The sequence below is a fragment of the Urocampus carinirostris genome, chromosome 16 (genome assembly GCF_059441175.1).
Source record: "Urocampus carinirostris isolate Australia breed hairy pipefish chromosome 16, RoL_Ucar_1.0, whole genome shotgun sequence".
NCBI lineage: Eukaryota > Metazoa > Chordata > Actinopteri > Syngnathiformes > Syngnathidae > Urocampus > Urocampus carinirostris.
The window spans coordinates 3731416-3744783 of NC_142364.1; the positions used below are offsets into that span (position 1 = coordinate 3731416).

The 13368-nt window shown below is 40.7% G+C and overlaps 1 protein-coding gene across 1 annotated transcript in view; it reads right to left on the reverse strand.

The window, feature by feature from the left end:
• Positions 1–12876, reverse strand: part of unm_sa34860 (un-named sa34860) — a 76267-nt gene extending 63391 nt beyond the window's left edge. The window contains exons 1-2 of the mRNA XM_088319903.1: positions 12650–12876; positions 998–1062 (exon numbers count right to left, since the gene is read on the reverse strand). Coding sequence (XP_088176029.1) covers positions 998–1062; positions 12650–12740 — 156 coding nt within the window. The 5' untranslated portion in view covers positions 12741–12876. The remainder of the gene's footprint in view (positions 1–997; positions 1063–12649) is intronic.
• Between the last annotated feature and the right edge of the window lie 492 nt (positions 12877–13368).

Sequence of the window (13368 nt, forward strand, 5' to 3'; positions counted from 1 at the left end):
TCTTCCTATATCTCAATAAAATTGTGAGAAACGTTACGCGATTGGGTCCACCCTGTGTGCTGGTCGTGACAGAATGACCCTAAGTGGTAAACTTGAAACCAAGGTAATATTAGACCACTAGATGGCACTGTCTAATGTGAACGAAAACCTGTGCCACAGAGCACAACGTAGCAGCAAGATGGCAGACAAACATACAACAGGGATACCTCTATGTGAATAAAAGACACATTTCTAGAACTATGGTTTTCTCTCGATAGTTCATGTATTTTTGCACAGTATTCACGACGAGATCGATACCAATTGCCCGAGCAGGTATCGGACAGATGGGGTCGATACCGGACAGGACGGGACAGACAGGATTGATATCAAAACAGGATATCAAAATTAAACGGGACAAACTAGACAGGAACGAAAACTGGAGAGAATAATAAACGGGACAAAAATAGACGGGAACCAAACTGGAAACAGACATTAAACAGGACAAAATAAACGGGAACAATACCAGACAGGAAATACCAACAGGAAACAGGACCGAGTCAAAACCCACGTCTTTTGGGGCAGAGGTTCGTTGACGGACTGACAAAAGGTAGAGTACTGAACTTAAATAGAAGGAAAGCCAATCCGTCCACGAGCCGCAGCTGGCGCCAAACGGGCGGGGCCAATTGGGCGCCATGGCAACCGTGACAAAATCATAACTATTTTCCCAATTTGTTGTGAATGAATGGATTTCACAAAAACTCATCTTAATTTTGGGGTACACCACCCATCTAATGTCCAACTCATTTTCCATTATCATCCTCAACAGTTGTCACTTATTTCGATTCCTTGTGACGGAATTTCACGCTCGCCCTGTTTTTGGGGTACGCCGCCCATCTAAGGTGGGCTTATAACCTTGAATGACCTTGAGCAGTATTTGCAAACAAATCTGACTATTCCGCTTTAAAAATCCTCTCTTTTGCCGATTCCTTGTGAATGAGAGATTTTCATGCAGACTTACCCCGTTTTTGGGGTACGAAACCCATCCCAGGTCTCCGCTCACGGAACGGGAATCCAGAAGGTTGACTGTGGAAGAAAGATGGAGATTAGAATCATTGAGACCTTCTTCAAGTATGGCGATGTGTTTTGCGAGAAAATGCAAAGCGGGATTGTGTCGGAAACGCAATCATGCTAACCAGAATGCTAATTCGCATACATTACTGCGGCGAGCGATTTTTCTCTGATAGAATGATTGGAACAGAAAACACAAAAAACATTCTGTCAGGACCAGAACGGAGACAGAACCCACGCGCGTAGCGTTTCTCAAGTTTTCTTAGAATATAGGGAAAGAGATACGCCCACGATTTGGGGATTGCTGGACGCGGGAAGCAGGTCGCTCTGAACGAGGAAGTGGCACTTCCGTGGCAAGCGATGGCGGTGTCGGGAACGGAAAAAATGGGTCAGTAGCCGGGTAGGAGAGCAAAAACGTGGTCTGGATGGGAAACAAGTCGAAATCCAGGAGAGGAGAGGAGACGTTGTCGAGATCAAAACAAGTTGGAAGTCGGGACAGGAGAGTAGACGTGGTCGAGATCAAAAACAGATCGTTATTCGGGACGGGAGAACAGACGTGGTCGAGATCAAAACAAGTTGGAAGTCGGGACGGGAGAGTAGATGTGGTCGAGATCAAAAACGGATCGTTATTCGGGACGGGAGAGCGGACGTGGTCGAGATAAAAATAGGTCGTAATTCGGAACGGGAGAGCAGACGTGGTCGAGATCAAAACAGACCGTAGCGGGAGACAAACAGGAGCAAAAAACAGGGACAGGCGAAAAAGGGATGGCTGTGTGAATACCGTGGCGAGCGATGGCGGTGTTGGGAACGGAAAAAACGGGTCAGTAGCCGGGATAGAAGAGCAAACACGGGGTCGGGATGGGAGACAAGTCGAAAGCCAGGAGAGTAGAGTAGACGTGGTTGAGATTAAAAACGGATCGTTATCCGGGACGGGAGAACGGACGTGGTCGAGATCAAAACAAGTTGGAAGTCGGGACGGGAGAGTAGACGTGGTCGAGATCAAAAACGGATCGTTATTCGGGACGGGAGAACGGACGTGGTCGAGATCAAAACAGGTCGTAATTCGGGACGGGAGAGCAGACGTGGTCGAGATCAAAACAGACAGTAGCGGGAGAAAAACAGGAGCAAAAAACAGGGACAGGCGAAAAAGGGATGGCTGTGTGAATACAGAGATTCGCAGACGGACCGACAAAAGGGGACTGAGAGGAGTTTAAATACTGACAGGGAGCCAATCTGTCAACAAGCTGCAGCTGATGCCACAGAGGCATGGCCAATTGGGCGCCATGGCAACTGTGACACATTCACAAGGTTTGGTTCTTTTATGAAGTCTGCTGGGTCAAAAATAGACATACAGCGACAGGAATTAGCAATTTTGGTGACTAAGAAAGTTGTGTCTCTTAACTTCTCGTGAGTGATTATGAGTGACTACGGCTGGTGACTTCTCATTGGATGCAAACGCCCACATACGCTACAATGGGAGAGTCATAAGAGCTCAGATCTGAAAAAGCGAATCATTGACATTGTGTAAATAACCATTTTTCTTCCTATTATTTGGCATGTTTTTCTCGTGGTTAGTTTTTTTTTTGTTTTTTGGGGGGTCATTGGAATATAATTTTGAATAATTTGGAATATTTTCTCTCTTCCACATTTGTTTTTTCTAGAATATTTTTAGCTTTATTTTCTACAATAATTGTTGTTTTCTCACAAAATAGAAAAATATACCCTGAAAAATAAAAAATCAAATATTCAGAAAAACTGAAGGGTACGATGATTCCAAGAAATTTATTCTTCCTTTCTGAAAAGATGATATAAATTATTCGGAAGGACGTAAAATAAAATTTGGAAAAACTGATTTCTTTTTTTTTACAAAAACAGAATACATTCTCAGAAATAGAAAGGTAAAATAAGAAAAAAATTAAGAAAATTATTCCTCAAAAACGTGAATTTTATTAGATAAAAAAACAGGAAATCAAAATATTTCAAGAGACAGAAAGAAAAACATGCAAAAAAGATAAAGAAAAATTATACCAGAAAAACATGAAAAACAATTCCAAAGAACTGAAAAAAAGAAAAGAAATCGGAGAAACAGAACAGAAATTCTTCTGAAAAACCAAAACTGCAAAAAATACTTGAAGACAGAAATTTGAAAAGAATTTGCGCATATAAATAATCTGAAAAAAAAGTTTTATAGTAAAAATGTCATGATTACCGATGTGATCTACCTGTGCCTGCTCCTTTGCCGGACACTGCCTCGGACTCTGATTGGCTCCCTGTCCCTATTTAAACCCACTCCTTTCTGTCACCTGTTGTCAGTCCGTCTACGAACCTCAGTTTACACTAGGCAAGCCTTTTTTTCTGACCCTGACTTCCACCTGTTTTTGCTCCCGTCTGTTCCCCGGCTTCGACCCTTTTTTTGATCCTGACCACGTCTACTCTCTTCTCCTGGCTTTCGACTCGTTTCCGACCACGTTTTTGCTCTCCTGTCCCGGCTACTGACCCGTTTTCCGTTCCCGACACTGCTATCGCTCGCCACGAAAGTTCCACTACCGCATTCAGAGTGACCTGCTTCCCGCGCCCAGCCATCATCGGATCGCGGGGTGCAACCCTTTCCTTTCTTTCAACAAAACTGAGAGAAACGTAACGCAAGTGGGTCCGGTCTCCATTCTGGTCTTGACCAAAAAAGGAATAAATAGCTGAAAACAGTATATTACATTAAAAAAGCCTTGCGCGACGTCATACAGTGAACATGATGTTCAGTCCTCAGCAAGTTTATGACCAGGTCATAAAACCGACATGGCTTTTAATGAGGACATTTCCATTTTTGTGAGCTTGGCAAACTCTTCCCTTTTTCACAATCGGCTTCATTGCCCGTCTTACTTTTTTTTTTTTATTGCATCGTCGATTTTTTTATCGTCAGGGGCTACAAAATACCCCTTTGGGACTCGATGTTTTGTGTCATTATCATTTCTCGTTACGTTCTCGTGAAATATCGGAACTCGGGGCATCGAAGTTCGTTTTTAGGGAGGCACGATAATTATCAGGCCGATAGCGATCGAACCGGTAACGGCCGAATGTGTCAACAATTGTCAGGACCGGGACAGAGACAGGACCCACTCGCGTAACGTTTCTCACAGTTTTATTGGGAAGAAGGGAAAAGTTTGCACACACGATCCTGAGATCAAAAATTAAGTATTTATGTTACTCGTTTTAATAAACTTTGATTTTCTCTAAAAGTAGTCTCACAACTTGATCGTGTCTCCTCTCCACCTCTTCAAAATATGCGTGAGGCACCAGAGAGACATGAAATATATATAATATAATATTCAGCCAACACTACATGTTAGATTTGAAACATTTAATTTTTGTCATTTGAATGCATTTCGATTATTTAGGTATTAGCACCACTTGGTTGTGTCTCCTCTCTTACTCCTCATAATGTACAAGAGACATGATAATCCCTTGACACACTCTAGAATGTTTAATCAGGCGACACTACTTGTTAGAAAAAATACAAGCATTTGTTCCTTTGAGAATACATTTTGTTTTTATACAGAAGGTGTAGTATAACTTGGTCGTGTGTCTCTCTACCTCTTTATACTATGTGGGAGTCACTTGAAAAAACGAAAAATAAGTCACTTGACACCACGTTAGAATATTCAATCAGATGTCAGAATTCATTAGAAAGGTTAAGAGCATATAAGAATATATTGTGATTTCCTATACATATAGTAGCACAACTTGGTTGTGTCTTCTCTCTAACTCCTCATAATGTGTAGGCGAGGCACTGGAGGGACAATATAATTCTTCACTTGATGCCAAGTTATAATATTCAATCCGACACTATATCTTAGAACGACTCTTATTCAACTTTATTTGAATTTTCTATAGAAATAGTAGCACAACTTGGTTGTGTCATCTCTCTAACTCCTCATAATGTGTAGGCGAGGCACTGGAGGGACACTATATTTCTTCACTTGATGCCACGTTGTAATATTCAATCCGACACTATATCTTAGAACGACTCTTATTCAACTTTATTTTAATTTTCTATAGAAATAGTAGCACAACTTGGTTGTGTCATCTCTCTAACTCCTCATAATGTGTAGGCGAGGCACTGGAGGGACACTATAATTCTTCACTTGATGCCAAGTTATAATATTCAATCCGACACTATATCTTAGAACGACTCTTATTCAACTTTATTTTAATTTTCTATAGAAATAGTAGCACAAATTGGTTGTGTCCTCTCTCTAACTCCTCATAATGTGTAGGCGAGGCACTGGAGGGACACTATAATTCTTCACTTGATGCTACGTTGTAATATTCAACCCGACACTACATCTTAAAACGACTTTTATTCAACTTTATTTTAATTTTCTATAGAAGTAGTAACACAACCTGGTCATGTTTCCCCTCTACCTTTTCATAATGTGTGTGAGGCACAGGAGAGACACGATAAATATTCACTTGATTTCATGTTTTAATATTCAATTAGCCGAGGATTTGAATCATTTATGTTCCTCATTCAATGTATTTAGATTTTTTTCTTATAGAAGTAGTAGCACAACGTGGTGATTTCCTCTATCTACCTCTTCAAAATGTGTGCGAGACACTGGAGACACAATAATTGATCACTTGGCACCACGCTCTTTCAAGAACCGGAACAGGATCAGGACCCAAATGCGTGAGGTTTCTCACACAATCCTTTTATTTAACGGGAAATAAGGAGTCATGCACGTGAGGCAGCGGTCTGGCGTGGAATGATAGGAAGCCAGAGGTTGAGGAGATCGATACCATTTGCCCGAGTAGATATCGGACAGATGGGGTCGATACCGGAAAGGACGGGACAGACAGGATGGATATCAAAACGGGATATCGAAAAAAACAGGCCACACTAGACGGGAACGAAACTGGAAAACGTTATTAAACGACGGGACAGACAGTATTGAAATCAAATCAGGATATCGAAATTAAATAGGACAAACTAGACGGGAACAAAACTGGAAACTGATATTAAACAAGGGGACTGACAGGATTGATACCAAATCAGGATATCAAAATTAAACAGGACAAACTAGACGGGAATGAAACTGGAAACCGTTATTAAACAACGGGACGGACGGGATTGATATCAAAACAGGCTATCGAAAATAAACAGGACAAACTAGACGGGAACGAAACTGAAAACAGATATTGAACAACGGGACGGACAGGATTGATATCAAAACAGGATATCGAAATAAACAGGACAAAAACAGGACAAACTAGACTGGAAGGAAACTAGAAACCGATATTAAACAACGGGACGAACAGGATTGATATCAAAACAGGATATCGAAAATAAACAGGACAAACTAGACTGGAAGGAAACTGGAAACCGATATTAAAGAACGGGTCAAACAGGATTGATATCAAAACAGGATATCGAAAATAAACAGGACAAACTAGACGGGAACAAAACTGGAAACAGATATCAAACAACGGGACGGACAGGATCGATATCAAAACAGGATATCGAAATTAAACAGGACAAACTAGACGGGAACTGAAACGGGAAACCTATATTAAACAGGACAAAATGAACGGGGACACTACCGGACAGGAAATACCAACCGGAAACAGGACCGAGTCAAAACCCACGTCTTGCGGGTCAGAGGTTCGTTGACAGACTGACAAAGGAAGAGTAAGAGCACTGAATAGACTTTAAATCGACGGAAAGCCAATCTGTCAACGAGCCGCAGCTGGCGCCACATGGGCGGGGCTAATTGGGCGGCCTTTGGCAACCGTGACTCGCTCAAGTAATCAGTTAGTCGATAATAATTTGTCACGGAGCGGAGCGGGGAACAGGAAAGGACCCATTCGCGTAGACGTACGTGGATTAGAAATCCACTCAAAAGGAAAGAATGTCCAAAAAACAAACGGATCAGACCAAAAACAAAACAGGATCAAATACGGGCAGATCCACAGAACTAGGCATTTAACTGGATCTTAACAGAAGTCTCACATAAGTCTCACAGACTTTAACCAGGTTTAACAAACGAACAACGAACCCTTCAAAGGAACGCGTTTAAATACTGTCAAGAAGCAATCAGTCAATGCGAGTCAGCCGGTGTCCATGGGCGGGGCCAGCTGGGCGCCATGGCAACCGCGCCAGACATGACATAATTGTTAGAAAGATTTTCATTATACTGTAATATTTTTCATTTTTTTGCTAAACTAGCATGATTTGGTCATGTCTTCACTCTAGCTCTTTGTGTTATGCACGAGGCACTGGAGTTTGGTGTTGGCTTCTTTTTTTTTTTGGTATAGATTTTTGGTATCGGTCGGTATCGTCATATTTCACATGACATAAGAGTGAGGTGTTTTAAATGAGTTATATTCTTATCTCGATCCGAGATAACGATAAACGTGTTTCACCGTAAACACTCGGACCATAAAAATCAAAGTCCAACATTGTTTTTTTGGTCATGTTTACCAATTTGTAAGTCTGGTACGTCAAATTTATACTTCATATACTGGTGCTTTAATAAAAAAACTTCAGGAAAAATGTCGTTTTTAATCATCTTTGTGCTTTTAGCACTCGTTTTTTTGTGTTTTCACATATTATATAGACCTCTAGCGGTCGAATACACACTGTTCCTTTAAAAATATTTTCATTTAAAAACAAAAACACAAACATAAAAGTGGAGGAATTGAAATTCCGTTTCTTTTGAACATGCCCTGAACGCACCATGTTCTCAGAGCAATTGTGAAAGTACTTTTGATTTTATTATAATTTTACAAGGAGAAAATGTAGTAACTAAGAAAAGTAACATAATTCATTTTAATATATCACTAAAATATTATTTTAGTAAAAATTGTATATTTTAAAACCGAAAAATATTTTATTTGGAAGAAAATAAAACACACCCACAATCAGTGCACCAGAATGATCCCAACTTTTTGTACGACCCCCGAATGCACCATGTTGTCACGGTTGCCATGGCGCCCAATTGGCCCCGCCCGTGTGGCGCCAGCTGCAGCGCATTAACAGATTGGTTCACTGTCTTTTTAAGCTCCGTGCTCTCATTTTTCCTTTGTCAGTCCGTCAACGAACTTCTGCTCTGCAAGACGTGGGTTTCGACTCGGTCCTGTCCCTGTTTGTATTTCCTGTCCGGTATTCTTCCCGTTTATTTTGTCCTATTTAATATTGGTTTTCAGTTTAGTTTCTGTCTATTTTTGTCCTGTTTATTATTTTCTCCACTTTTCATTCCGGTCTAGTTTGTCCTGTTTATTTTCGATATCCTGTTTTGATATCAATACTGTCTGTCCCGTCCTGTCCGGTATCGACCCCATCTGTCCGATATCAACTCGGGCAATTGGTATCGATCGCGTCGACCTAAGTTTCAAAACCCAACTCTAACCTATCTTGGAATTGGTGCCACCGACCACTCCAAGCAGCCCAATCCAATCTTATTTCGTGTGAGGGGCCAATTTGCTTGTAGTTTCATATTTCATTTTTTTTTTCTAATCTCTAAGATTGACATAACATGTTATTAGCATGCTAGCAAGAAATTAGCTTGTGGTCTTAATGTGTCTGCTGAGAAGGGTAAAAGTCTTTTGGCGACGGTGGGGGAACTAATTAGGCCATAAAAAAACGATAAGCGACAGCGAACGAGATTACAAGCGGGGAAGACGTGTCTGCCTGCTTTCCACCTTCGACCCCAGCCCTAAGATTCATTTACTCCCTGGCAATGTTCCCTCTAAGCTGCGTGTGTGCGATATTGCACACTACCCAGAGCTTTTCCGCGCACAAGAAAATCTAGCCAGCTCACAAAAATCAGGGCTCCAAATTGCTAATTAAGAAGCCAATTAAGTCAAAGTTACAGTGCATGAGGGTAAAAATACACGGGTTCCCCTGACGCTGTGTTCTAAATGCGATATTTTGAAGTCAAGGTCAAAGTAGAACGAAGTTGAGTAAAGTCAGTAGAGTTTTTCGAGAACCGGCTTCTTTGGCTCGGCTCACTAAAATGAACCGGCTCTTTCGGGTCATAAACGGCTCTTCGGGTTGTTTTTGCTTCTTTATTCCCAACATGACCAAATATTATGTAAAATGATGCACAAAATGACTTAAAGGAAGGGGGAATTGAACAAAAAAGAAAAAAAATACCAAAATGAAAAAGTAGTGAAAAGCTGAAAAAAAAAGAAACAAAAGGAAGAGAAAAAAGAAGGAAAAATTCAGAAAAAAAGAAACGAAGGAAAAAAAGTAACAGCTAGGAAAAAAAAAACACAATGAGATTTTTTTTAAAGGAATTATAAAAAAATAGAAAAAAACAGGGAAAAAGAAGAAAAAGTTTGTGCTGCATTCAAATAATTTCCAATCATACCATGTCAATCTTGTTGCCAACTTGTACTTCCACTCAAAAATGTGATTAAATACAGTTCTGTATCGTACTACTAATGACTTAGTTACCACACTTGGGATTGCTGTTGCTCACTGTTGTTTCAAGCGTACTTTGTGTGAACGCTCAGACCCGTAAGGAAAATTACAGGGAACATTGCTCCCTGGCACTCTAAAATCCAGATTCAGAAAATATTCGAAAAAAGAATCAATCAAATCTATCATGTGATGAATAAGCAAGTGAAAGAATGTTAACCGGGATAATGCCGACTGATCTTTCCCGGGTTGGAATTGTGCACCGTGTGCAACAATAGCGTGGGAACGCCAACACCGTGCTTGTGTTGACATCACATGTCCAGAGTGACAACAGAATTGAGCTGAGGTCACAGATTACATAGGGTGTAGCAAAAGTATTGCCCCCCCCTAGCCCCCCCCAAGAACTTTTGGTCATTTTGCTACATTTCAGGCTTCAAAACTAAAGCCAGAAAAGATGAAACTAATCGCAAACACAATCATGAAGTAAACAAAAGGATATCAACATTTTACATTTTATATACAACGAAAAAACTGCAAAGTAGGAGTTGCAGAAATAGTATCCCCCTGTTCTCTCAGCTACACCGACCGACTGAGTTCCCTGATGATTTCTGGATAATCCAATGCCGACCTAAATGACTCACAGTAGCAGAGTGCACTGTCATTAATTTTGAATTTAAATGCCCCTTGCTCTGTGATGAGTTCAGAGGTCTGTGAAAGGAGACACTGGAGAACAGACAGCATTGTGAAGACCAAAGCGCACACCAGGAAAGTCCGGGATAAAGTTGGAGAAAAGCTCAAAGCAGGAATGGGATACAAGAAGATATCAAAATATTTAAATATTTTTAGTGGGTTTCTGGCTTTTGCCATGGAAAAATGATCCAAAGAGAAAAATGCTAGTCCTTAAAAGGAGATGGCAATCAATATGAAAAAAGTGTGGTATCAGATCGCCGTGATATAAAAAGAATACAATTTTATAGTGGTATTGGTATTGATGTCTATTTAAGATGTGGTATCGGTCATAATCAGTTTTGATGAGAATTTACAGCGATAATATGAACTAACGGTATCGGCAATTGGTATCGACATTGATGACGACTACTGATTTTGCATCAGTCAGAAAAATGTCACACAATGATCAGGTTTTTTCCAGAATTTGCTTTGTCATTTTTTACTAACAGTATCGGCACGTGGTATTGATAACCCTTGGAGTTTTGATATCAGTCTGAAAAAATGGCAGAAAAATGATCATTTTTGTGAAAGGAGACACTGGAGAACAGACAGCATTGTGAGGACTAAGGTCAGTTTCGTTTACAGTCAATTTACAGTGACATTATGAACAAACGGTATCGGCAAGTGGTATCAATATTCATGACTACAAATGATTTCGAATCAGTCTGAAAAATATGTGTCATAAAATATTCTGATTTTTTTACAATTTAAAGTGACATTTTGCACTAATGGTAGTCACGTGTGGTATCGGTATCGACAGCTCATGATTTACTATCACTCACAGAAAAATGTCACAAAAATAATTATTCTGGATGAGAATTTACAGCAACATGATGAATTAACGGTATCAGCAAGTGATATCGATGACCATTTGAGATTTGGTATCAGTCTGAAAAATGGCAGAAAAATATCGAATTTGCTCTGTATTTATGTACTAACAGTATCGGCAAGTGGTATCGATGACGACTTGAGCTTTGTTATCAGTCTGAAAAATGGCATAAAAATGATCATTTTTGTGAAAGGAGACACTGGAGAACAGACAGCATTGTGAAGACGAAGGTCTGTTTTGTTTAGAATTTACAGCGACATTCTGAACAAACAGTATCGGCAAGTGGTATTGCGATCGATGACTACTACTGATTTCATATCAGTCTGGAAAATATTCAGACACTTTATGATGAAAACCCACAGAACAAACTGTAAAATATTCTGATTTGTTTACAATTCAATGTGACATTATGCACGAATGGTAGTCACGAGTGGTATCGGTATTGACAGCTCAAGATTTAGTATTAGTCATAGAAAAATGTCACAAAAGTGATGAGGTTTTTTTAGAGTTTGCTTTGTCATTATGTACTAACAGTATCGGCAAGTGGTATCGATGACCACTGGAGCTTTGGTATCAGTCTGTAAAATGGCGCAAAAATGATCATTTTTGTGAAAGGAGACCCTGGAGAACAGAGCGAGACCAAGATTAGTTTTGTTTAGGATTTACAGCCACATAATGAAGTAACGGTATCGGCAAGTGGTATCGATAATAATGACTAAGCCTGATTTGGTATCATTCTGAAAAAATGTGTCAAAAGGTATTCTGTTTTGTATACAGTTTAGAGTGACATTTTGCACTAATGGTAGTCACGAGTGGTATCAGTATCGACAGCTCATGATTCACTATCACTCATAGAAAAATATCACAAAAATAATGATTCTGAATGAGTATTTACAGCAACATGATGAATTAATAGTATCAGCAAGTGATATCGATGACAATTTGAGATTTGGTATGATTAACATTTTTATGAAAGGAGACACTGGAGAACAGACAGCATTGAAGGCCAAGGTCAGTTTTGTTTAGAATTGACAGCGCCAATTATCGGTATCGGCAAGTGGTATTGATATCGATGACTACTGCTGATTTCGAATCAGTCTGAAAAATATTCAGACACTTTATGATGAAAACCCACAGAACAAACTGTAAAATATTGTGAATTGTTTACAATTTAAAGTGACATTTTGCACTATTACTAGTCACGAGTGGTATCGGTATTGACAGCTCAAGATTCCGTATCAGTCATAAAAAAATGTCACAAAAGTGATCGGTTTTGTTTAGTATTTACAGTGACAATGTGAAAAATGTCACAAAAATATCCTTTTTTTTTACAATCTAGATTTTCAAATAGTGGTTTAAAGTACCAAATAACACAATTCATTTCGATATATACGGAAAGTCACATGCAACACGCGCTCTAAAACTGGCGGGCAACCAGTTCAGGGTGTCCCCTCCCGGAAGATGGCTGGGTTGGGCTCCAGCACCCCCGCGACCCTACTGAGGACAAGCGGAATGGATAATGGATGGATGCAAAGACAAGCATCACGCACGCGGCGTCAGTCGCTCCAAGTCAAAACCAGACACGCGTGCGCTGGTTCCGATGACTCGCGCGTGGGCTCAGTGCTCACCTTCATTGGGGGGAATTCCGCACGTCACGCTCCCAAAAAGCGTCCACGCCGCCAAGAACCACGCGCGGCAACTCCTGCGACGCACTCTCATGACGCATCCAATAACAATGGAAATACACGGGAAAAAAACAGCAAAAACTGGTGGTTCGGAACCTAAAGGGCGCCCGGGTCCGTCAGGTATCGCGTGGGAAAAACACGAGTGGGCTTCGGGTTCATGTTCAGCGGCGGAGAGCGGAAAGCGGACTGTGCGCTAGCCGGCTGGAGAGCTTGTGGCTGCGGTAAGGGGGCGGGGATATAATGGGGAATCTGCCAATCGGTGAGAGCGCGCAGGTAAGACCACGCCCACAGACCCCTTTTCGGCTATCACCGGATCAGAAGTGTGCGCATTGTTGACCCAAAACAGAAGGAGAGTGCGAGTTTGAATAGAGCGAAGGAAGATTCGAATGTTGAGTTGCAATTTACAAAAGAAAACAATAATGTTGTGTGTACGGGTGCACACATCAGAATTTCAAAGGGACAGTGTGTAATATATAAAGCTTCTTAGCCACAGGTGTCAAAAAGGCGGCCCACAGGCCAGATTAGGCCCGCTAAGGGATTGAATCCGGCCCGTGAGACAACACTCAGAGAAGCGCAAGAGAAAAACGAGCTGCAGGTTGAAATATGTCAACTTGATGTTGCCAAAGCCAGGTTCGTCTCACAAAGACACTGTACTTTTCTTT